This window comes from Phocoena phocoena, chromosome 2 (genome assembly GCF_963924675.1).
Source record: "Phocoena phocoena chromosome 2, mPhoPho1.1, whole genome shotgun sequence".
In the NCBI taxonomy this organism is placed as follows: domain Eukaryota; kingdom Metazoa; phylum Chordata; class Mammalia; order Artiodactyla; family Phocoenidae; genus Phocoena; species Phocoena phocoena.
In genome coordinates this window covers 91,699,260-91,724,478 of record NC_089220.1, presented here as the reverse complement: position 1 = coordinate 91,724,478, position 25,219 = coordinate 91,699,260, and the positions used below count along the sequence as shown (strand labels likewise).

Sequence of the window (25,219 nt, the reverse complement as noted above, 5' to 3'; positions counted from 1 at the left end):
AGCCCTCTGGGAGAGCTTTTGCCGTGTGATATTACGTGCAGCCAGGAGGTCTGTGGTGGACCATTGTCCTGAACTTGGCTCTCCCACCCCAGAGGCACAGTCCTGACACCTGGCTGGAGCACCAAGACCCTGTCTGCCACACAGCTCAGAAGAAAAGGGAGAAAAAAAGAAAGAAAAAAAGAAAGTAAATTTATTAAAGTTAAAAATAAGAAAAATTAAAAAGTAATTAAAAAAAAGAGAAAGAGCGAAGAGACCAACCAAACGAAAAAACACATCCACCAGTGATAACAAGCACTACAAACTATACTTAAAAAAAAAATAAAAAGAACAGACAAAACTCTAGGACACATGGTAAAAACAAAGCTATACAGACCAAATCACACGAAGAAGCATATACATACACACTCACAAAAAGAGAAAAATGAAAAAAAAACATATTGTTGCTCCCAAAGTCTACCACCAAAATTTCAGGATAACTCATTGTCTATTCAGATATTCCAGAGATGCAGGGTACATCAAGTTGATTGTGGAGATTTAATCCACTGTTCCTGAGGCTGCTGGGAGAAATTTCCCTTTCTCTTCTTTTTTCGCACAGCTCCCAGGGTTCAGCTTTGGATTTGGCCCCACCTCTGAGTGTAGGTCCCCTGAGGACGTCTCTTCCTGTCCAGACAGTACAGGGTTAATGTAGCAGCTGATTAGGGGGTTCTGCCTCACTGAGACCCGGGGTACGGAGGGGTACGGAATGCAGGGCGAGCCTGTGAAGGCAGAGGCTGGCGTGCCATTGCAAAAGCATGAGGCACACTGTGTGTTCTGGGGAAGTTGTCCCTGGATCACGGGACCCTGGCAGTGGTGGGCTGCCCAGGCTCCCGGGAGGGGAGGTGTGGATAGTGACCAGTGCTTGCACACAGGCTTATTGGTGGCTGCAGCAGCAGCCTTAGCATCTCATGCCCATCTCTGGTGTCTGTGCTGATAGCCGTGGCTCACACCCGTTTCTGAAGCTCCTTTAGGTGGTGCTCTGAATCCCTTCTCCTTGCACACCCTGAAATAATGGTCTCTTGACTCTTAGGCAGTTCCACACTCTTTCCTGGACACACTCCCGGCTAGCTGTGGCACACTAGCCCCCTTCAGGCTGTGTTTACACAGCCAACCCCAGTCCTCTCTCTGTGATCTGACCTCCAAAGCCCGAGCCTCAGCTCACAGCCCCGCCTGCCCCAGCGGGTGAGCAGACAAGCCTCTCGGGCTGGTGAGTGGTGTGCGGGAGTCTCTCCACTTTGCCCTCTGCACCCCTGTTGCTGCGCTCTCCTCCGTGGCTCCAAAACTTCTCCCCTGCCACCCCCCGTCTCCGCCAGTGAAGGGGCTTCCTAGTGTGTGGAAATTTCTCCTCCTTCACAGCTCTCTCCCAGTGGTGCAGGTCCCGTCCCTGTTCTTTTGTCTCTGTTTTTTGTTCTTTTGCCCTACCCAGGTTCATGGGGAGTTTCTTGCCTTTTGGGAGGTCTGAGATCTTCTGCCTGTGTTCAGTAGGTGTTCTGTGGGAGTTGTTTCCCATGTGTAGGTGTATTTCTGATGTATCTATGGGGAGGAAGGTGATCTCCACATCTCACTCTTCTGCCATCTTGAAGGTCTCCTCTGGTGCAGCCTCCTCCCCAGCTCTTCAGGCAGGCCTGGAGCAGGGGCACTAGCCCCGCAAAGGAGCAAGTGAAAAACCCAGCAGTGGCGACCTGGCAGCTGGTTCCCGGAGGTGCTACCGTGTAGCTGGATGGCTCATTTCTGGCCTATTCTGCTTTAAAATTTTTGTATTACCCTCCTTTGATGGCTCTTTTCTCTAAAAAAATTAGGAAAAAGGTACAGTTCTCCTTCTTGGTCTTTGACTGTGGACAGGAGTCAAGTGTAGGCCAAAACGTATTTCTCATTATAGACCCTAGGTTATGTAGGCCCATACAAACATAGTACCGTGCTTTGATTCTGAAGCCAAGGTCATTACGAGTGGTCTTTTAAAGGTCCAGTTAATAGTTTCCACCGTCGATAAAAAGGATAGACTCTGCTAATCAACTTTTTTTGAATGTGTTCCTTAATGATCATGCTACTTTTGAATAAGCCGAATGCTTCCCTGCTTCTCTAGATAAATGAGAGATAAATATCCTCTTTTATGAAGAGGATATGGATTTATGTGATCATGGTCTGTGGCATTCTTAATAATAAATGGCCCTACTTTCTAATCATCCTAGAAAGTTTACAAATCAATTATTCTAAAAATAAAGAAATTATTTTGATAAACATTTCTGTCTTCTAATTGATGTATGGTTGACCTTTCCAAATCATAATTATTTTGAATGAACCTGAAAACATTTGGGCTATGTGACTTTATAATATCAATCAAAATTTTATTAAAAAATGTTTCTATTTTAGGAAGAAATACAATCTAATTTTGAAGGTCTGCTTTCCATTGTCCCCTTATAACTATTTATTTGCCACTATATTTAAAACAATTTCAAAATCAGTTTCCTGTCCTGAACACTTGGGTACTTAATTGGTCATTAGAGGGGTATATTTTAAATATATTAAACAACATAATTAATGCTCCTCAAAGAAACACTTTCAAATATTTTTCCTTTTAGTATTGGGGCATTCTGATCTTGCCAGAGAGACAAAAATAATTACGTCCATTGTATGAAAGAGAGAAGTTGAAAGACTCTCTCAAACTATGTAGTAATTAATAACAATACCTAAACATCTCCTATAAATCCCAAATTCCAGATCAGTTCTTACATAATGGTTATGATATATGCATTTTTACCATAGTTCATTGAGTTTTTCCAATTGGGAAATCAAACTCTCTCTTATTTAATATAAGCCAACATGATTGTAGAAACAATATGACAGCAGTGACTAATGTCAGAAATGAAAATGGGCTCTCTAGACAGTTATCCTACCCTATTTCAGAAAAAAATATATAATTTGTAGTTTTTGTATCCTAAAATTAGTGTTCAGGATAGAACATGATGATTGTATGATGCAGCAATATTTTATATTCCACTAAGAAAGAAAAATTTTATCAATCCAAAGATTCCATTGATTGTAAAATGCTACCCTAGTTCAGAGTTGTTAGTATGTGGAAAAAATTTTACATCTTAAAATCAGTTAAATACATTATTTAAAAAAAAAAGATACATGTCTCTGCCTCTGTTTATGGTGGAGATTTGTCTCTGAGAAACCAGCAGTAACAGAGGCTTTTGTACTATGTCGTGCACCGTTATTTGTCGTTTTTCATGGAGGAGCCATTTCAGGTGATTGGAGTAGACAGAGGCATCAAGTAGCAGTAGCAGGCAGAGGGGAAAAATACCAGTAAAAACAGTAATGTATAATCGGTCTTATTGCATGTGATAGGTTGCTTACTTGAGCTGAGAGATTAGATAAAGGAATCAGCCACTATTAACAATTTTAATTAATTTAAAAAAACGGAAAATGTTTATTATATTGTAATTTGACTCCTGCTATACTAGTCCCTGTAGAGAAACAAAAATACTCGCATTAAAGGAATATAGTATTTAACTGGGAGAAAGAAAATATGTACGTAATATCCAAATATAGTACAAATTCAGATAGGAAGTACAAATTCAGATAGGAAAATGTGGTGAACAGCCTAAGTGCCACAAGCATTCATGGACTCCTTTGCTGCTGTGTTTTATGCTGTCGGGTGCTAAAATAGCTCCATTTAGGAAATAACTAAAAACTTCTATACATGTTGATTTCTCAGGTGGCCTGGATGAGGCTCTCTATAATGTTATAGCCATGGCACGGGAACAAGAAATTCCTTTTGTGTTTGCCCTTGGAAGAAAAGCTCTAGGACGCTGTGTGAACAAGCTGGTTCCTGTTAGTGTGGTGGGAATCTTCAACTACTTTGGTGCTGAGGTAAGACTTAGAAGATGCAGTCCCTCACTGCCCACCTGCCATAGTACATCTTTGGACACGTGCCATTGTTATGTTTGAGCATTTGGAGAAGTGATATGATGACTCTCCAGGAATGAGTGGAAAATTCTTGAGTATTACATTTCCTTTTTTAGTGTTGAAAACATTTGCGTAAGTCAATCCTATAGCATTGTGAAAAGATTTTAGCTCGTATTTCTGCTACAGTGATTTTTTTTTTTTCCTGGGTTCAGATATGTACTACTTGACAATATATGTAACTGCTGGGTAAAGGTATCCAGTATTGTACAAAGTAAAACAAATTTCTTCAGTCTGTATGTTGGGTACATTTTGTGCTGCTAGGAGTCAAGAGAGAAAAGAATCCTTTATTTGGAGAGAATTTTCCTTTGAAAATGAAATTCCTAAACCAATTGAGAGAATAATTCTACGCCCATGATATTTGTCTTCCTCTCATAGTCGACTAATACAAACTTTGCCCATAGGAGCTGATAAATGTTAAAGTAAATGTTATTTATTTAGAGTAATGCTTATTAACTGATAACATTTTAAGATTGGTGGGGTTTTTTGAATGTGTGGGGTTCTTTTTAGAACATCATTTGACTTGTGGCTCTTACATTGAAACATTTTCAGTTGTACTTGTTTTAAATTTTATACAATCTGTGCATACAATAACTTTTTTATGAAGTTGATTCTAAAGTATTTTGTGACACAACTGATGGACCATTTTCCCTCTTCTCAGCCATACTATTTGTGTATATTTAAGTGTCTATCTTTCCTATCCAGTCACCATATTGAATACCCCCATTCCCCTATCCATCCAGTTTCTCTCCCACTACCCATTAAATTATCTGTCTACCCACCTACTCTTTACGATCATGTAATTAATATTTGTCCTGCCATTAGAAGCCCATGCTTTCCTCAGTTATAGATATCACACGGCTTTGTCATAGTTAATGTGTTTCTTCATGTAAGTGTGAATTCCTCAAGGGTAGGACCCTTGTCTTTTTTTTTTTTTTGACATCTTTATTGCAGTATAATTAATTTACAGTGGTGTGTTAGTTTCTGTTTTATAACAAAGGGAATCAGTTTTTATCTCCTCCTTTTCTTGCGTCTCTCTCCCACCCTGCCTATCCCACCCCTCTAGGTGGTCACAAAGCACTGAGCTGATCTCCCTGTGCTATGCAGCTGCTTCCCACTAGCTATCTATTTTACATTTGGTAGAATATATAAGTACATGCCACTCTCTTACTTCGTTCCAGCTTACCCTTCACCCTCCCTGTGTCCTCAAGTCTATTCTCTGCATCTGCATCTTTATTCCTGTCCTGCCCCTAGGTTCTTCATAAACATTTTTTGTTTTTTAGATTCCATATATATGTGTTCACATACTGTATTTATATTGTTCTTTCTGATTTCACTCTGTATGACAGACTCTAGGTCCATCCACCTCACTACAAATAACTCAATTTCATTTCTTTTTATGGCTGAGTAATATTCCATTGTATATATCTGCCACATCATCTTTATCCTTTCATCTGTCAACGGACACTTCGGTTGCTTCCATGTCCTGGCTGTTGTAAATACAGCTGCAGTGAACATTGTGGTACATGACTCTTTGAATTATGGTTTTCTCAGGGTATATGCCCAGTAATGGATTACTGGGTCATATGGTAATTCTATTTTTAGTTTTTGAAGGACCCTCCATACTGTCACACATAGTGGCTCTGTCAATTTACATTCCCACCAACAGTGCAAGAGGGTTCCCTTTTCTCCACACCCTCTCCAGCATTTATTGTTTGTAGATTTTTTTTTTTTTTTTTTTTTTGCGGTATGCGGGCCTCTCTCACTGTTGTGGCCTCTCCCGTTGCGGAGCACAGCCTCCGGACGCGCAGGCTCAGCGGCCATGGCTCACGGGCCTAGCCACTCCGCGGCATGTGGGATCCTCTCGGACCAGGGCACGAACCCGTGTCCCCTGCATTGGCAGGCGGACTCTCAACCACTGCGCCACCAGGGAAGCCCTGTTTGTAGATTTTTTGATGATGGCCATTCTGACTGGTGTGAGGTGATACCTCATTGTAGTTTTGATTTGCATTTCTCTAATGATTAGTGATGTTGAGCATCCTTTCATTTATTTGTTGGCAATCTGTACATCTTCTTTGGAGAAATGTCTGTTTAGGTCTTCTGCCCATTTTTGGGTTGGGTTTTTTGTTTTTTTTTGATATTGAACTGCATGAGCTGCTTGTAAATTTTGGAGATGAATCCTTTTCAATTGCTTCATTTGCAAATATTTTCTCCCATTCTGAGGGTTATCTTTTCTTCTTGTTTATGTGGTTTCCTTTGCTGTGGAAAAGCTTTTAAGTTTCATTAGGTCCCATTTGTTTATTTTTGTTTTTATTTCCATTTCTCTAGGAGGTGGGTCAAAAAGGATCTTGCTGTGATGTATGTCATAGAGTGTTCTGCCTATATTTTCCTCTAAGAGTTTTATAGTGTCTGGCCTTACATTTAGCTCTTTAATCTATTTTGAGTTTATTTTTGTGTGTGGTGTTAGGGAGTGTTCTAATTTCTTTCTTTTACATGTAGCTAGCTGTCCAGTTTTCCCAGCACCACTTATTGAAGAGGCTGTCTTTTCTCCATATATTCTTGCCTCCCTTATCAAAAATAAGGTGACCATATGTGCGTGGGTTTATGTCTGGGCTTTCTATCCTGTTCCATTGATCTATCTTTCTGTTTTTGTGCCAGTACCATACTGTCTTGATTACTGTAGCTTTGTAGTATAGTCTGAAGCTAGGGAGCCTGATTCCTCCAGCTCCGTTTTTCTTTCTCAAGATTGCTTTGGCTATTCGGGGTCTTTTGCGTTTCCATACAAATTGTGAAATTTTATGTTCTAGTTCTGTGAAAAACGTCTTTGGAAGTTTGAGAGGGATTGCATTGAATGTGTAGATTGCTTTGGGTAGTATAGTCATTTTCAGAATGTTGATTCTTCCAGTCCAAAAACATGGTATATCTCTCCACCTGTTTGTGTCATCTTTAATTTCTTTCATCAGTGTCTTATAGTTTTCTGCATACAGGTCTTTTGTCTGCTTAGGTAGGTTTATTCCTAGGTGTTTTATTCTTTTTGTTGCAATGGTAAGTAGGAGTGTTTCCTTAATTTCTCTTTCAGATTTTTCATCATTAGTGTATAGGAATGCAAGAGATTTCTGTGCATTAATTTTGTATCCTGCTGCTTTACCAAATTCATCGATTAGCTCTAGTAGTTTTCTGGTAGCATCTTTAGGGTTCTCTGTACAGTATCATGTCATCTGCAGACAGTGACAGTTTTATTTCTTCTTTTCCAATTTGGATACCTTTTATTTCTTTTTCTTCTCTGATTGTTATGGCTAAATCTTCCAACAGTATGTTGAATAATAGTGGAGAGAGTGGACAACCTTGTCTTTTTCCTGATCTTAGTGGAAATGGTTTCAGTTTTTCACCATTGAGAGTGATGTTGGCTGTGGGTTTGTCATATATGGCTTTTATTATGTTGAGGTAAGTTGCCTTTATGCTTACTTTCTTGAGGTTTTTTTTTATCACAAATGGGTGTTGATTTTTGTCGAAAGCTTTTTCTGCATCTATTGAGATGATCATATGGTTTTTCTCCTTCAATTTGTTAATATTGTTTATCAGATTGATTGATTTGCATATATTGAAGAATCCTTGCCTTCCTGGGATAAACCCCACATGATCCTGGTGTATGATCCTTTTAATGTGCTGTTGGATTCTGTTTGCTAGAATTTTGTTGAGGATTTTTGCATCTATGTTCATCAGTGATATTGGTCTGTAGTTTTCTTTCTTTGTGACATCTTTGTCTGTTTTGGTATCAGGGTGATGGTGGCCTTGTAGAATGAGTTTGGGAGTGTTCCTCTGCTATACTTTGGAAGAGTTTGCGAAGGATAGGTGTTCGCTTTTCTCTAAATGTTTGATAGAATTCGCCTGTGAAGCCATCTGGTCCTGGGCTTTTGTTTGTTGGAAGATTTTTAATCACAGTTTCAATTTCAGTGCTTGTGATTGGTCTGTTTATATTTTGTGTTTCTTCTGGTCAGTCTCAGAAGGTTGTGCTTTTCTAAGAATTTGTCCATTTCTTCCAGATTGTCCATTTTATTGGCATAGAGTTGCTTGTAGTAATCTCTCAAGATTCTTTGTATTTCTGTAGTGTCAGTTGTTACTTCTCTTTTCAGTTCTAATTCCTTTGATTTGAGTCTTCTCCCTTTTTTTTTTGATGAATCCGGCTAATGGTTTATAAATTTTGTTTATCTTCTCAAAGAACCAGCTTTTAGTTTTATTGATCTTTGCTATTGTTTCCTTCTTTTTTTTTTCCATTTATTTCTGATCTGATCTTTATGATTTCTTTCCTTTTGCTATCTTTGGGGGTTTTATTGTTCTTTCTCTAATTGCTTTAGATGTAAGGTTAGGTTGTTTATTTGAAATGTTTCTTGTTTCTTGAGGTAGAATTGTATTTCTATAAACTTCTCTCTTAGAACTGCTTTTGCTGCATCCCATAGGTTTTGGGTCGTCGTGTTTTCATTGTCATTTGTTTCTAGGTACCTTTTGATTTCCTCTTTGATTTCCCTTGTCTTTATATCCCCGAAAACCTTTTATATTACTCAAGGATGAGCAGGTAATAAATGTTTCTTTAATTAATTGTATGGTTGATGTATATCTGCCTGTTACGTTAAACTTCATGTGAGAATTTAGGTGCTAAGTAGCTCTGTGATAAAGACACATAATAACAATGTTTTGTTCACTGTTAGAGTTTATGGAGTAGGAATGGAATCAGGGTCAGAAAAAGGGGATATGTTTGTTTTTAATTGTATTGACTTCTTAGCTATGTATATTAGCTTATATGTATGATATTATATTATAAAATGTTTGGCAGTTTTGTTTGTACATTGCTTTTCTTGCCTTCTCCATTTTGAGATAGTAAGTTATTGTTTAAACCAAAACACATTCATAAAACGGAGGTAAAGGAAGTACTGCTATATTGTCCAGAGTGTCTACTCATAGTAATGTAGTGCACCTACCCTATATTTACCATGTAATAATGCTAACCTTTGAATTAAGCTTTCTGTCTTTACCCTGATATTCAAAGCTTTTATTCCCTAATAGCTTTTCTCTTCAATTTTATTTTCTCTTCTTCTTGTGTATTGTTTTATTCCCAACAGTTTCTGTGTTTTATTTATATTGTAAAACCAATGTTAATCTCAAAATTGCATATCCATAAGCCTATTTTCTTTTTGTTGGCTGTGCTTAAGTGCATGGTTTATTGCAAACAAATATTTATGAAGTCTCTTACATGTAACTCATGGGGGCTTTTTTTATCAGAATCCATCCTCCTTTTTAAAAATAAGTAAATCCTGAATATAGTTTTGATACTACTAGCACCCACCCCTTTTCAAAAATCAATACAGTTAGCAGCAGTGTTTATTGTACCTGTATTGTACTTTAAACAGTTTAAACTGCAGCCGGGTAAAGCACATTACTTATGCTTTTCCTGCTTAAGTTTAGTTTTTAGAGATACATTATTCCGTAGTAATATGACACGTTTCCCATGCATTCGTGTTGTTATGGTTTATATTTAAATGACAGTGCCTTGTTAAGAAAAAAAAAATGTGCTGTACTTTTATATATATATATATATATATATATACTTTTATATATATATATATATATATATATATATATATAATATATATAATTAAACATACTCTTCCAGGTGGCCAGGTCATATTTACCATCTAAAATTTTTTACTTCATTTGTGGGTATGTTGCATTCTGATACTAAATCAAGACATTAAACAGGAGTAGAATGTTGTTGAATTGTGATGTAAGAATCACTAAAAGTCATTTGATGTAAGAACCACTAAAAGTCATTCTTTGGTTGTCTTTCTGGTTACTGTGAAAACTTCAATTTTCTTTAGACATCGCTAGATGTCATAGTTATTGAAGTACAGCTTTAATGCCTAACGAATTTTGCCATTTATTAACACAAATGTGCTCTGTCATTTACAGTTTCATTGGGGTTATTAATTCCATTCATGTTCATTCTCTTTTGCTGATGGAAGAACTTCTGGTTAACTCCACATTCTATTTCCAGGTTCTTTATTCTATTTTTATAATTAGCCTTTCATCATTTTCAAGGCCGCAGCTAGCCATACCATCACTTCTTTTTGGTCTTATTGTAAAGAGTTCTTTCAACAAGCAAACATGATAGGGAACTTTTCATTCCTGTGGAGACTGCCATCTGCTTCTGCATCCTTTGATATCACCCTGCATACACTCATTCCCTTATATTCGAACCCATATGAGATTCTTCACTGCTCCCCAAACAAGCCTTGAACTTTATTAAGTCTGTACCTTGGTTTATGGTTTTGCATGCTTGGCTAAGAATGTATTGTCTCCACTCCTCAAAACTATACCAGATTTTCAAGGCCTACATCAGGTGTCATATTCCTTTATGAATTCTTCACTGATGCCCAGCAGTTAGATGTTTCCTCCCAAAGCTAAACCACTTTGTACATGTCAAGGCATTTAAGGTATTGTCCCCTGAATCATCGTCTCCTGTCCTCTCCTTTCAGCCATATGGAAGATTCTTTGAGAGCAGAGGGGTGGTTCCAGTAGTCTTGGTACCCACTATAGTGCCACATGCTAAAGGGTGCAGTTGTTGAATTGATAAACTCTGTAAGAACTTTAATATAGCATATTTAGTGGCTAGTACTGAATCAAGAAGTTGCCTCAGACTTGTGAGAATTAACTAAACAATATATGTAAGTTACAGAGTATTTTGTAAGGTTCTGTGGTTTGCATACCATTTGGATTTTGTGCTGATAGAAAGTGTATCCAGTCCTGAAACAGTAGAGGTATTTATTGCTAATGGTAGTAATAAAGAGTATAACAAAAAATGGACTGGGCAAAATCTCTTTCTTTTTAGAGCCTGTTTAATAAGTTAGTAGAACTCACTGAAGAAGCCAGGAAAGCATATAAAGATATGGTTGCAGCAATGGAACAGGAGCAAGCCGAGGAAGCCTTGAAGAACGTGAAAAAGGTGCCACACCACATGGGGCATTCTCGGAATCCCTCTGCAGCAAGTGCCATTTCTTTCTGCAGTGTTATTTCTGAACCCATCTCTGAAGTCAATGAAAAGGAATATGGTAAGTTATTACATACCATTTTAAATGACTGAAATTTTGAAATAATTTAATGATTAATGTCATTTTTAAAATGACTCTCCATGCTACCTTTTGTTTTTATCTTCTTGATTATTCAAAGTTTGCTCACATTTTTGATTTAAAAATTGTATTACACGTGTCCATTGACAGTTAGGAGAATATTTGGGGCTGAGAGTTTCTGTGAGTCCCTGAAATTAGTCACATTTCCAAAATCTTAAAAAGAAAAAAGAAAATTCCAAAGGGATTTAAAAAGCCAAATGTGCCATTCTTCTGACCTATCACTAAGTAAATAAATAAATTCTAGGAAGTTTAATTCTAATACTTTATACTTGATTATTAAAATTTTGTATTTACTGTGTAAACAAAAGACCTGAATATTCAATCTAAACTTATCAAACGTAGACTTGTGACATTTGTCTTGAGTTAAATCTGATGGTAGTGAAAAGGACTTATAGACTAAAACAGTATTTATGTATAAGGTTTAAAGTAACAATAATTACTGTACTCTGCATTTTAGTAGTTTCCTTGCAATGTTTCTATAATACTTTGAACACTAGTACTAGAATACTAGATTACTTTCTTGATTTAGTTTCTGTTTCATTTCCCCTGTTCTTTTTTAAAAATAGTGCAGCCACCTCCTTCACCTTGGCTTCTTGTTTTTCTTTTCTCTTTTTAGTCGTATCTGAAAGTTTATCAAATAGCTTGTTGCCACCTAAAATGTAACATGTAAAAAACTGAGTCATCGTTTTCTTCCTTTCTTCCCACACTTCTCTTTCCTGCTCTCCTTGTCTGTGATTGTAGTTAAATGTTTGGAATGCTTTCGACAAAGCTGCAGACCAGAGGCAACTAACGAGTTATTGTGCACCTTTCAGAAACTGTTGGTCAGGCAAAGGTGATTCTGGCTTAGAGGCAGAGATGTTTCTTTGGTTAAAGTGATACTAGTTGAAAGTAAAGAAGATAAAGGGCCAACTTTGTAAATGAAATCATTTCTCTATGTAGTGATTAGTGATATGCCAGATCTCAAAGGTAAACTGCAAGATAAATTCCTAAAGCTGTGGGTTTGGGGAAATGACCGTGATCTTCATTTGGGCACATAAAAAGAAAAGTTATAAAAAGAACCTCTCAAAGACTTAGAAGATGTTTTCAAAACACCAGATTTAAAGTGTTCAAAGATTGAAGCCTTGGCTTTTCCACAGTCTGCCTAGGGTATTTAGGCATAATTGATTAATTTCTGAGCCTCAGATTTGTCTTCAGTAAAGTGAGAAGGGTTTGTCTAGATCATGTATAATGTTTCATTCAGAGCGAAAGTTTTGTGAGCTAATGGCTGAATTCTAAGAAGGGATTTAGACAGAACCTTAAAGATTCTGGCCTATGATCTGATTTATGAGGACGCCAACAAAATAAGTGGAAATAATCATAAATAATTTGCTTTGAGAGTAAAGCACAAAGTTACTCTGTCAGTATCAGATGTATTCAGCAACAGACATAAAACCCACTAATGGGGCTTCCCTGGTGGCGCAGTGGTTGAGAGTCCGCCCGCCGACGCAGGGGACGTGGGTTCGTGCCCCGGTCTGGGAAGATCCCACGTGCTGCGGAGCGGCTGGGCCCATGAGCCATGGCCGCTGAGCCTGCGTGTCCGGAGCCTGTGCCCCGCTACGGGAGAGGCCACAACAGTGAGAGGCCCGCGTACCGCAGAAACAAACAAACAAAAAACAACCCACTAATGTGGCCTGAGAAATTAGGATATTTAATTATTTCACAATGTTGTCAATGTCCCTAGTTCTTTCCTTTTTTCTATTCTTCCATTTTCAGTCTGTGGCTTCTTATCCTTGTGCTTATAATCTCATGTTCATAAATGGCTGCAGTGGCCCTGGGCATCACAACAGTTCAGGCAGGAGTTTCAAGCAGTATGCTCTTTTTATCAGTGAAGGAAACAATTTTCAGAAGACTTTGCCTTTTGTTTCATTTGGCCAGAGCCGACCATGTGACTGCTTTTAGCTGCAAGGGAGATGTGGGCAAGAGAATATCTGGCAAAGGGGAATGGGATAGTCATGATAGTCTAAGAACTATTTTAATTCCTCCCATGGGACTGTGTTCAAGTCCATCTCAGGTTTGGGGGTTCTGTTAGCCAGGAAGAAAATGGGGAATGACTCTTGGGTAGACAACAAATAGTGTCTCCCATGCCAGCCTGGTGCAAGATTTCTAAAATGTTTTCTTGTGATTTCCACAGTCTAAAGAGAAAACAAAGCTGGGAAAGGGGTGCTAAACATTGGTAGAATAGAAAGGTTCCTATGATAGTTCAGTCTTCCTGTTCTTTGTGTACACCGTAATTGTTTTCTTTGCTTATGTTTTCCTTCCACTGGAGCTGAGTCTCAATTTTGTCATACTTACGTGAAACAAATAGCTTCAAACATAAATCCCAACTAAGCAGTACGTTCTTTGAGATAGAAACCTGACACCTAATGGGCACTTGACATATAATAATAATAGCTCACTTACTGAATTCTTACTAGGCACTTTTATTAAGACATTTAATCCTCTGAGCAGTCCTAGGAGATAAGAAATATTGTACTGCATTTTACAGATGAGAGAACTAAAATGAAGTGAGGTAAATCACTTGCCAGTGTCACAGAGCTGCTAAGTTTGACTCTAGAATTCTTAGCCAGTGTGATGTGAATTCCTTGTGTGTTGAATGAATTTCCGGTAGGACCATACAGTAGGTTTTCAGTAACCCCTTGTGAGGGGAGGACTACCTCTATCTATCTTGAGTTTCCGGCTCATTCTCTGCCACCACACCTTCTTCTGTAGGGTCTTGAACTCATCTCTGTGTTCCTCTACTATATACAACTATCTAAAGATGGACAGCTTCCCTCTGTGTGATGACTGATGGGAGAAATATACACACCTCATCCTCTGACAAACCAGCTAGTGTCAAAGTTGAAAAGGTAGTTTCACAAAGAACCAACTAACAAAACAGGAGAGCATAGAGGGGTTAATAAGCAGCTTTATTGACTAAATTCTGCTAAAGTAAACAATTCAGAATCAGGGTAGGTTTGGATCAGTAACATTTCCAGGTTTGTTGAGATCTTTGACCCTGCCTTTACATTGCTTCCTAATCCCTTCTTCAGAAGTGGGCTTCTCGATGTGCTATTCTGGCTTTAGACTCCTGTATTCAGCCCAACCCCCTCCCATCCCCTGCCCGCTCCTCCAACCAAAGACGGCATTTTCATACTCGCTTTGTTTCTCCCCGTCACAGTTATGTGTTTGTGTGCTCATTAGTTGTTGATCAAGCTTCACCTATTACTTTAAGGTGGAACCCTGGACCCTCCCCGTGGATATGTGACCTCAGTGGCTCTTTGATCATTGTGACAGGTCTCTTGATGGCTAATCACAGAGTCCCTTGTCTCTGCTTCCAAGGTCATATCTCCCTTTCCTTTCCAAAGGACCTGTCTGGCTTTCAGCTCACCTACCTAGTAGCTGAATGCCCAAGACAGAGCCTGGAGAGAGATCAGCCCTGCTCAGTCTTCTGACCACCTTTCTTTTTCCTGTTCCTTTGACTCACTGGGGTTTTTCTAAGACCCCACATGAATTCTTATAGTACTTTTGAAAGAGGAAAAAAACTGTCGGAAGGAAATATGTGTACCTAAATTTTGTAAATTGTATGGCTTTTGAAAGTTATTTTCTGCATAATTACATATATGGGTGAAAATTTCCATTTACTGTAAAGGCTTATTTTCCCAGCACATACTGTATGCCAGCCACAGGAACACAGAGATGAGTGGGAATGAGGAGGGAGGAGGGAGTAGAACAGAAAACAAAAAACAAATGCTTTTGAACCAAATATGCAGAAAGTGCTGTGGGAGTTCAGGTTAGTGACGGTCTTAGGAAAATCAGGAAAGGCTTCACAAAGGAACTGGCATTAAAAGTTGTCAAGAATGAGTAGGAGTGTGAAGGGTAAATGAGGAAAACACATCTCATACAGAAAGAACAGCTTATGCAAAGCAAAGAATTGTAAACAGAAAGGGGATGACTTCTGTGAGCAGTGAGAATTCAAAGTGACCTTGAGCATGGAATGCATGGCTGGGGGTTAAAATGAATGGGACCAGAAGGATAGACTATGAAGGGCTTGGTTACTAAAACTAAGGAGTTTGGATTACTAGGGTAATAAAAAGCCAGTTAGACAGTGATGTGGTCAATTCACAAAACCAATTAGAAAGGTATAGTAGATGTACAGCAAGATAAAGGAGGCTTGAGCTAAGGCAGTAGTGACCAAATTTAATAGTTTTGGGGCTAGAAGTGACGTGGTATAGTTATGAGTTCAGTGGAATGAAGGGATATATATAGTAAGGGAGAAAGATAGGATCAAGGATTACTATAAGGTTTCTTCTGCTTTGAGACTGAAAAGGATGTTATTAACTGAGAAAGAATAAAGGAGGAGGACTAGATTTGTTTGTCATGTGGTAGGAGTGCAAGTGGAAAGACCTGTTCTACATTTGAAGTAGCTGCAGGAAAGGAAGGTTTTTTCCCCAAACCATGCGCCCTGACTTCAGGTGGCCAAAATATGGTCTGTAGCAATATATAATTGATGGGGGGCAATCAAGTTAAGTATATTTGTATGAATAGGCTTGCTTTATCACTACAGCTTGATCATTATGCCTGTAAAATGCAAATAGCAGCTACAATGCAAATAGAAGGGGATTTTTATTTTTTAAGAAAAGGCAAAAATAAGTGGGACTACACCAAATCAGACAGCTTCTGTACAGCAAAGGAAACCATCAACAAAATGAAAAGGCAGCCTACTGAATGGGAGAAAATATATTTGCAAATCATGTATCTGGTGAGGGATTAATAACCAAAATATATAAATAACTCATACAACTCAATAGCAAAAAAAAAAAAGTCCGATTTAAAATTGGGCAGAGGATCTGAATAGACATTTTTCCAAAGAAAGACACACAGATGACCAACAGGTACATGAAAAGATGCTCAACATCACCAGTCATCAGAGAAATGCCAATCAAATCCACAATGAAATATCAGCTCACAACCTGTTAGTTGGCTGTTATCAAAAAGACAAAAAATAACAGATGTTTGCAAGGATGTGGAGCAAAGGGAACCCTTGTGCACTGCTCATGGGGAATGTAAGTTGGTGCAGCCACTAAGGAAAACAATATGGAGGTTCCTCAAAATATTAAGATGAGAACTACCGTATGATCGAGCAATTCCACTTCTGTGTATTTATCTGAAGAAAATAAAAACACTAGCTCAAAAAAGAGGTATTCACCCCCCATGTTTATTGCAGCATTATTTACAATAACCAAGGCACGGAAGCAACTTAATGTCCATTGATGGATAAATCGGTAAAGAAGATCAGTGAATAAAGAAGATGTGTGGTGTGTGTGTGTGTGTGTATATATATATACACACACACACACACACACCGTGGAATATTATTCAGCTATTAAAAAGAATGAAATCTTGCCATTTGTGATAATAAGGATGAGCCTCGAGGGCATTATGCTAAGTGAAATAAGTCAGACAAAGAAAAACACCATATCATCTCATTTATATGTGGAATCTTAAAAACAAAACAAAAAATAAACAAACCCCAAGAAAATCCCCGAAGCTCATAGATACAGAGAACAGATTGGTGGCTGCCAGAGGCAGGGGGTGCTGGGCGTGGGCGAAATGGGTGAAGGGGGTAAAAAGTTACCACCTTCCAGTTATAAAATAAATATGGCTTGGAGATCTAATGTACAGCATGGTGACTACAATTAATATTATTGTGTATTTGAAAGTTGCTAAGAGGGTAGATCTTAAAAAAAATTTGTAATTATTAATGGGGATGGATGTTAACTAGACTTCTTGTAGTGATCATTTCTCAGTATATGCAAATACTGAATCATTATGTTGTACACCTGAAACTATAATAATATAATGTTTTATGTCAATTATACCTCAGTGATAAAAAAATTAAATGGAAAATAAAATAAAACGTACAAAAAAACAGGTGGGAGAGTTGTTCTTCATCTCCTGATTCCTAGTACATTTTTTGCTCTAAACTGACTACCTGTTGTTAAAAGTAATTTAGATTATCACCACTGTGTTATATAATAACACTTCATTATTTTTTGGCTTCAAAGTCACTTGGTAAGCCAGGCAACATATATATGTTATAAAACACATTTTCACAAATATTAGAAGTACATGTATGGCATCTTTGCTTATAGATGGAAACACAAGTTCCATTACAGGCCAAAAGACAGCTCTGACTTGCTAAAGGAGCACAATATAAGCCTGTTAAATCAGAACTATTTCTTTGTCTTTTTTTTTCTGATGGACATCTTGGCTCTGCCATCTGTGACTTGTGGATCCTTGAGCCCAGGACACTTCAGGGCCAAAAAAAGGCAATTCATTGATTTTTATGAATACATGGATTTTATATATTAGAGTCAGTGAGCTCCTGTTAGTATTAGATCTTTTACATTCTGAAGCATTAATATACTTATTTTGGCCTCTTTGTTTCTTTATGTTAAATGTGCTGGGGTTTTTTGAGAACTGTTTTCCATTTATAACATTCCAGTCAGTTGGTGAGCCAACAGATTTCTGTAGTTTGTTCTTCTCTCTTGTAAGAGTTGCATGATTCTGAAACAGTGTTCTGGTTTTTTAAAAATCTGTTTGATATTTGCAGAAACAAATTGGAGAAACATGGTGGAAACTTCGGATGCATTGGAAACATCAGAAAATGAGAGAGAAGTTTCTTGTAAGCACAGCACATCTGAAAAACCCAGTAAACTTGCATTTGACACAGCCCCTGTTGGTAAGCAGCCATCATCAGTGGCTGCAGGCAGTACTACCTCAGCTACAAACCCTGGAAAACCAACAGTGAGTGATAAAGAGGACGTGAAGCCAGATGACCTGGAATGGGCCTCACAGCAGAGTACAGAGACCGGCTCTTTGGATGGCAGTGGCCGGGATCTTTTGAATTCCTCCATCACCAGCACCACCAGCACTCTTGTACCTGGCATGCTGGAAGAAGAAGAAGATGAAGACGAGGAGGAGGAGGAAGATTATACTCATGAACCCATATCTGTAGAAGTGCAGCTCAACAGTAGAATTGAGTCCTGGGTCTCTGAGACTCAGAGAACGATGGAAACTCTTCAACTTGGAAAAACCCTTAATGGTTCTGAGGAAGACAATGCAGAGCAAAGTGGGGAAGAGGAAGCAGAGGCTGCCGAGGTGCTAGAGCCAGGAGTGGATAGCGAGGCCTGGACTACTGATCATCAAGCAAGTCAGGAACAGCAGAAGCCCAGCAACTGCAGCTCGCTGAGCAAGGAGCACTCTGATTCTAATTATACGCCCCCAAATCTATAACTCAGGAAATGTCAGCTATCTATCTCCAGCTGTGTAAGGGTTGCAGCCATTATCTTCCATGCTTCATCTCAACATTTTGCACTGTCCAGTATTTAATATATGTACTTAATTCCTGACAGATATTTTTGTAGCTGTCTTTCACTTGTTTTGTTATGACCCATAGCTTAGCTTTTAATTAGCATCTAAGTGTCTTTCTAAGAACTGTACGGAAAATTCAGAATTGTTTCAGCTTATTTTGTTATGGAAAATAACGATTTAAAAAGAAGACCAGATTTTAAAGAAAGTAAATTTAAAATGCCTGTTTAGTCATTTTGAAGGTTAAAGGCTAAGCTTCTAAGAAAAGGAGCAGTTACCAGTGTTTGCTTCAAGACTATACATCCTATACTCTAATTTGTCTGACCAAAAAGTTGTTTGGGCTTCTTTAGAAAAGAACTGGAGGTAGAGTTAGAAAACTAAAAAAATGGCTGAGGGTAACTAAGTTCGCAAAGTGTTTTGTATTAAAAATGGATGCACCTTTTATTTAGTCCACAAATGCGTATGTCAGAAGTCACTGATCGTGGTAATTGATTAAAGTTGGGACGGGCTAAGACAGAGCCTCCAATACTTAGGCTAGCAAAGGAGCCACCGTGGTAGATTAGAGCTGGCCTTATTTGTGGAAAGTTAGGTATGTTTGTCTTTAATAGTGAGAAGTCACCCATGATAGGACATTCTGGGTTCTGTTTCACATTTGCTTCTTACTTACCTCAGGAATGCTCTTGTACATAGTCGTATTTGCATAAAATTAGGCAAATTTTGACAGGTGAATAATTGTAACCGGTTGTATGACTGCAGCACTTAATTGTAAACTATCCAGAAGCAGAGTCTTATACTGGTGTGTTCTCTTGCATGCTTCTGATTTGGGATTCTCTGGACCTAAAATATGGATCTGATTGAGTATTCATACTTTGTCCTGAGTGAAAAACCGTTGCACCTTTTAAGAAAAATATTTTGTCCCTAACCTTGAGCACCTGCCAGGTAACACTGACCACAGTTACTGACGGGAGTCAGGGAAAGGAACTTCATGCAATTGTAACATGTATCCTGATAATCAAGGTTTGGAAGAGGAAGTTTTGAAGAAAAGAGAAAGTTCTAATTGTGCTGAAACTATTAGATGATTTTAGAGTGTGGAGATAGGCACAGGTATTAATTCTTGATCACTGTTCCTTATCTCTACCCTTCTCCTGGAATGTTTGTACCTCCTTGGGTGAAGTTAAAGTTACTGAGCTAAATGTTTTGCTAGTCAGTCACCACCTGGTAGTGACCTCTGCAAGTTTATAATGGTGGGAGAATTACAAATTACCTATTTTTCTGTCTTCCCTCCAACCACCCACCACGTCCAGTTAACCAACACACGTGTCTGCGTGTACACACACACACACGCATGCCAGCTTTACACTTCCGACTCTGATAAGCAGGCACAGAACTGAAGAGGGAGGGGTATTTTCCCTGCCCAGGTTTTATGGGGCAGAGCTTTGCCTCACAGAGGTGAGAGGGAAGAATTGGGCAGATTCTTTACTGAATGCATTGGGACTACTGTTCTAGTATTGATGTATTTATTGATAATCCCAACATTAATTACTGGAGAGACCAGATTCTTGGTTGATGACTTAGTTATTTGTGAATTGTGAAAGTTTAGGAGCATTGCTGTGTAGGAAATGTCAAGTCTATCAACTCTATTAGCGTGCTAAAAGGGGACGTTATTGTACTGTCCTGCCTAAACTGTTCTTCAGTATAGACTTCTTAGGCACAAAGTATCCAGTACTTAAAGGTATGTAGCATGTAAGGAATGAAGCCTCTGAAATAGTAATCATGGATTTATATGTGGCAGATCCTACTGTCTCTGTACATTTGGAAGTGTTAGTTGGTTTAAAGAAATGATAGAGGTTTTGAACTACTGACAATCTTAAAAGTATATTGAAAAATTTTGCATACTTTTTAATGGTGTAAATTTCCTTTGCTTGGTGTCAGTGATTCAAATAACTCTTGATCTTAAGGTAATGAGTGGCTTTTCAAAGGTTTCTTATGTTTTATATCTCTACTGAATGAGAATTGTCATTTTAGATTTTTTGACATTTGTATCAAAAGGGAAGTTGAAGAAATCTTCAGAACACCAGTAACTTTGAATTTTGCTATAGACTTCAGAAGTGTTCAGTTATGTGTTTGATAAACGCTCTTGCACGTGCAGTATCTTCTGCCAGCAAACCCAAGGGACCATGGCCTTTTTTATATGAGACAGGTCACTTCTAGAGGACAACCCAAAATTTATTAAAGGAAGTGCTACTGTGTAGAACGTATGCTTAAATAAGATAAGTATTGATAATGTCTTTATAATTCGTTTCCTTTTGATAAATTCTGGAATTTGTGTATATTATATGCAGGCAGAGGTGTGAAAATTAGGAAAGTGTTTTTTGGATCTGAGGTGAGTAGCTCTTTGGAGATCTAGAGAGATCTAATGCGAAGAATAAAGGTTCATCATCACAAGAAATAAAAACCATAGTGATTTTTTTTCTTCATGTGTAGAGGTGGTTTTAGTGGCAATAATTAATATTAGATTTCTATTTCAATACATAAATATATTAATTAAAATATGAATTGCACTCCCAAAACTAGATTTCTGCTTCAGTAGGTTTGTTTGCTGTGAAGATTACTTCTCAAAAGACAATGTTCATATTAGCTTAACTTTTGGTTTAAATATGTTTGTAAATGTTGTAATATATTTCTTTTGACTAAACGGAAAAAATGTGTTATACATTGAAAAGTTTTTAAAGGCTCTGAATGGATGTCATTTTTGCAGAGATGGTATTTTATATGCTTCCAGTATTTGGAAAAGAATTAGTCAAAAGGAATTCACATAGTTCAAATATTGAGAAATTAATATCCAAATAATGTAATAGTCTGATTTCTTAATAAGCTGGGGGAGGTGGGTGGGATGGGAATTACAGTGTGCAAATGAGTAGTGAGCTCCACATTCATTTTTCAACTCTTTAGCACAAAACTGTTCAATCCTAACACATTGTTACTTTAATATATATATATAAAGAAGTATTACTGTTTGTAAAGCTGCTGTTTGCTTAAAAAAAAAAGACCTGTCATTTAAGTATTTTCTGTATGTCGTGTCAACAAAGTAGAACATTAACTTATCCATTTGAACACTTTATCTTTTTTTGACTTAAATTTTTTTTGTGAAATAATATATCTTCTTCCTCCCTTGTTCCTTCCAACCTTTACACACATCACAGAATCAGCCAGACTGTTTGCCTAATCTGAAATCTAATTAATGATAAAAATTTAAACTTTGTTGGCACATCACACCTTAAGAGGATTTGTATTATTTTGTAATTTAATTTCTAAGTATACCACATGAATTTATAATTTACTGTCTTAATCGTAATGCTCTAATTAAAAACTAGCAAAGTTAGTGTGAATTATAACATGAAGGGATCTTCATCTTGATAGGTCTTTTGCTGTATGAAGGATGATTGCTATATCACATTATAGGGGTAATAGCTTTTTTGCACTATGTAAATACTAGTGGAAATTCTTCTGTAACTAATAAAATGATTATTGAAATGTAGTCTATCATTTCAGAATAGGTGCTTGAGGAATTCCTGACTTGCCGAGCATGTAGGATAGAGAAAAGAAGAGTCCAGCTTGTGGTATCCCTTAGTGCTCTCGTGGGTTTGCCCAAAGAAGGTATAATCTGCAGGAAGGAGTAACTAGTAAAAATCTCTATGGTTGGTGTGATCTGTGGCATGGGTCTAACCATCTCACCAGAGACCATCTTAGTGTTAGGAAAAGGCTCCTACCAATTCCTTCTCCTTTTTATGCTAGTTACTCTGTGCCAGACATGGTTCTAAGCCGTTTCCCAATATTAACTTACTTAATCCTCACAGCAGCCCTATGAGGAAACACTATTATAATTTCTCACTTTTTAGATGATGAAATAATCATGGAAATGTTAAGTAACTTGCCCAAGCTCCACAGCTGGTAAATTAGCAGATCTGGGATTCAGACTCAGTCCTGTGGTCAAGTCTATGCTTTTATTCACTATGTCTTCTATGTTATGTCAGCACAGACTAAGCAGGGCTTCCCCTCATCTTCATGTGTCTTCTGCAGTGTGAGATCTGCTGGGACTGAACTGATTGCCTCAGAGACCTGACTTACTGAGCCTCACCTGATCACCCTTTGCCTGGAGTTGTCTCAGACCTTGTCACTGTATCACAATGAAGTGGAGGAAATCTGAAAACTCATCTGTTAGAAAATAGTAGGTTCACTAATTTTCATAATGAAAAATTAAGTTTTGATGATCACAAAGAGAAGGGAGGGATGCCTCTCAGTTGTTATCAGGATAGTTCCCTTTCTTGGACCAAAATTTGTACTGCTGCTGACAGAGTTCCTTCCCTAATAGTGATCAGGTTTTCTTAGAAGTGACCAGAAGAGGGTGTGCATGGCCCCTGAAAACAGTCAAAGGCTACCATGTAATATTAATAACTTTTTTTTTAAGTGAGGAGAGAGGGAAGAGAAGTATCCTGAGCTATGGACCTGACCGTAAAAGGTGCTTAGTTCTGAGTCTAAGCTCAGAACTTGGGAGCCATACACATAAGTATTTCATTTTAGAAAGAGAACACCATCAAAAGACATTTAGGTCACACGTTAAGTAGTTCAGTTATTTGAAATGTCTAAGTTATCTTAGCAATTCAGTATTTTAGCTTAACATGGGTTCTTCTGACACGTATGAAATATGACACCTGGCTTATTATAGGTAATAATGGCAGCCTTGTGGATCACAGGGCCAAAGCAGGTTTTGCCGGAGCTCCCACAATACAGAGTTTGGAAAAGGGGGAGATGTTTCTATTTTGGACCCTGTCTCAATCTCTTTTATTTCCCCTCACCCTGCTCCTCCCATCTTTCTGACACTTTGAGTAATTATTTGGCAACCCTCTGGTAAGGAAAGAGATTTATTCTTGCAGAAATGCGTTGGGTAACTGTGGCTATAACCTGGCTGCCTGTATTCGAGGTACAGAGGGTTAGAGCAAATAAGATACTGAATTGCATGAAGTTTGGAGCTCCTAGCTGAGCAACCAGAGAATGCAATTGTGACTTAGCTGTGGTTTGGGGCCTGAAGTAGTACAGGTTTCTGTGGAAGGAATGAGTGCTTTGTCTTCTCAGAAGCATCAGGCTTGGTCATAGCCTTGAATTACTAGAGGGCACAGGTAATAACCACAGCCTTCCTATGGTGGGATTCTGATTTAAGGCAGTGTTGGTTGCACCCTTATCTATTAGAGGAAGAGTGATGTGAGTAAAAGTGGTCCTACTTAGGTGTACAGTTTCCCCAGATTTTCTTTGTTTACCTGAGTTGGAGCATTTTCATTGCTTTGTAAACCCTCTGCTTGAGAATAGGATAATGATTGAAATTTAAGCAGTTAATTTTGCGTGTTAGCTCTGGTTAAGGAGGAATAAGAGAAAGTTTGAAAATTATTGGTTTCTCAATCATAGGAGAAATATTAGAGGTGATTATCCCTGTCATTGTACTTTTTCCTTGCTTTCCCCTTCCTAAAACCTGTCTTGTAAGGCAAATGGTGATTTCTCATAAATGCTCTAATATTTGTGATTAGGAAGGTAAGAAAGATCTGTGTTCCTACTTTACAAATACTCAAACACAATGATGGCCAAGAAAAAGGATTCAACTAGTTAATTTTTACTTGTTCCTTAGTACTCAAGATGCACCATTTAAACTATTTCATAACCTTTTAGTTAAGGGGATCAGCAAACTGCATGCAGCCTGTGAGCCAAGTCAGCCAGCAGCCTTTTTTTTGTTTGTTTTCTTTGTACCGGGTCTTAGTTGTGGCAGTCGGGCTCCTTAGTTGTGGCATGCGAACTCTTAGTTGTGCCATGCATGTGGGATCTAGTTACCTGACCAGGGATCGAACCTGGGCCCCCTGCATTGGGGGCGTGGAGTCTTAACCACTGCGCCACCAGGGGAGTCCCGCCAGCGGCCTGTTTTTATAAATAACGTTTTCTTGGAACATAGCCTCACCCATTCATTTACATATTGTCCATGACCGCTTTTGTGCTACATTGACAGAGTTGAATAGTTGTGACAGAGACCATCTGGCCCTCGAAGCCTAAAATATTTGCTATCTGGTCCTTCACAGAAAGTTTGCCAGCCTCTCAAATGGATAATGATGTCCAACAGCACTTGATACTTGTGTAGTTTTTCCCCAGTTCTTCCCTTTATTTCTAGGGATGATACATCTGTCATGGATGTACTAGAAATAGTATAAAGTTCTACCGAGTGGTAGAAGGCATGTGGCTGCCTGGGAGGAGCATCACTGGAAACAAGCCCTGCTGCTTTGTCCGTACAGGGCTTTGGGAGAACTGGGTTCATGTTTCTCATTCTCTACTCCCTCTGGACCATTGGCCAAGTCCCTTGATTCTCTGGTTCACCTTTATCAACGAGGGATGTGCCGGTTGAGTCAGTTATCCTCCTTGGGGAAACAGCAAGTCCATTCCTTGGTCAAGGGTGGTCCTGAGTTGGACCAGGCTGGGCACTTTCCAAGGCCACCATAGCCAAAGGCTGCCAGTACCCTCAAAGCAGCTTGGTACCCAGAATGGACCATGGTAATTAAGTCAATCACCCTAGTTTCCTCAAAAATCTGAACTGAAGGCCACAGGAAGTGAAT

General features: G+C 38.4%; 1 protein-coding gene across 1 annotated transcript in view; it reads left to right on the top strand.

The window, feature by feature from the left end:
- SECISBP2L (SECIS binding protein 2 like) overlaps window positions 1–18,497 on the top strand; it is a 59,335-nt gene extending 40,838 nt beyond the window's left edge. The window contains exons 16-18 of the mRNA XM_065871881.1: window positions 3,755–3,909; window positions 10,886–11,105; window positions 17,815–18,497. Of these exons, the coding sequence (XP_065727953.1) occupies window positions 3,755–3,909; window positions 10,886–11,105; window positions 17,815–18,497 (1,058 nt within the window). The remainder of the gene's footprint in view (window positions 1–3,754; window positions 3,910–10,885; window positions 11,106–17,814) is intronic.
- Window positions 18,498–25,219: the final 6,722 nt, after the last annotated feature.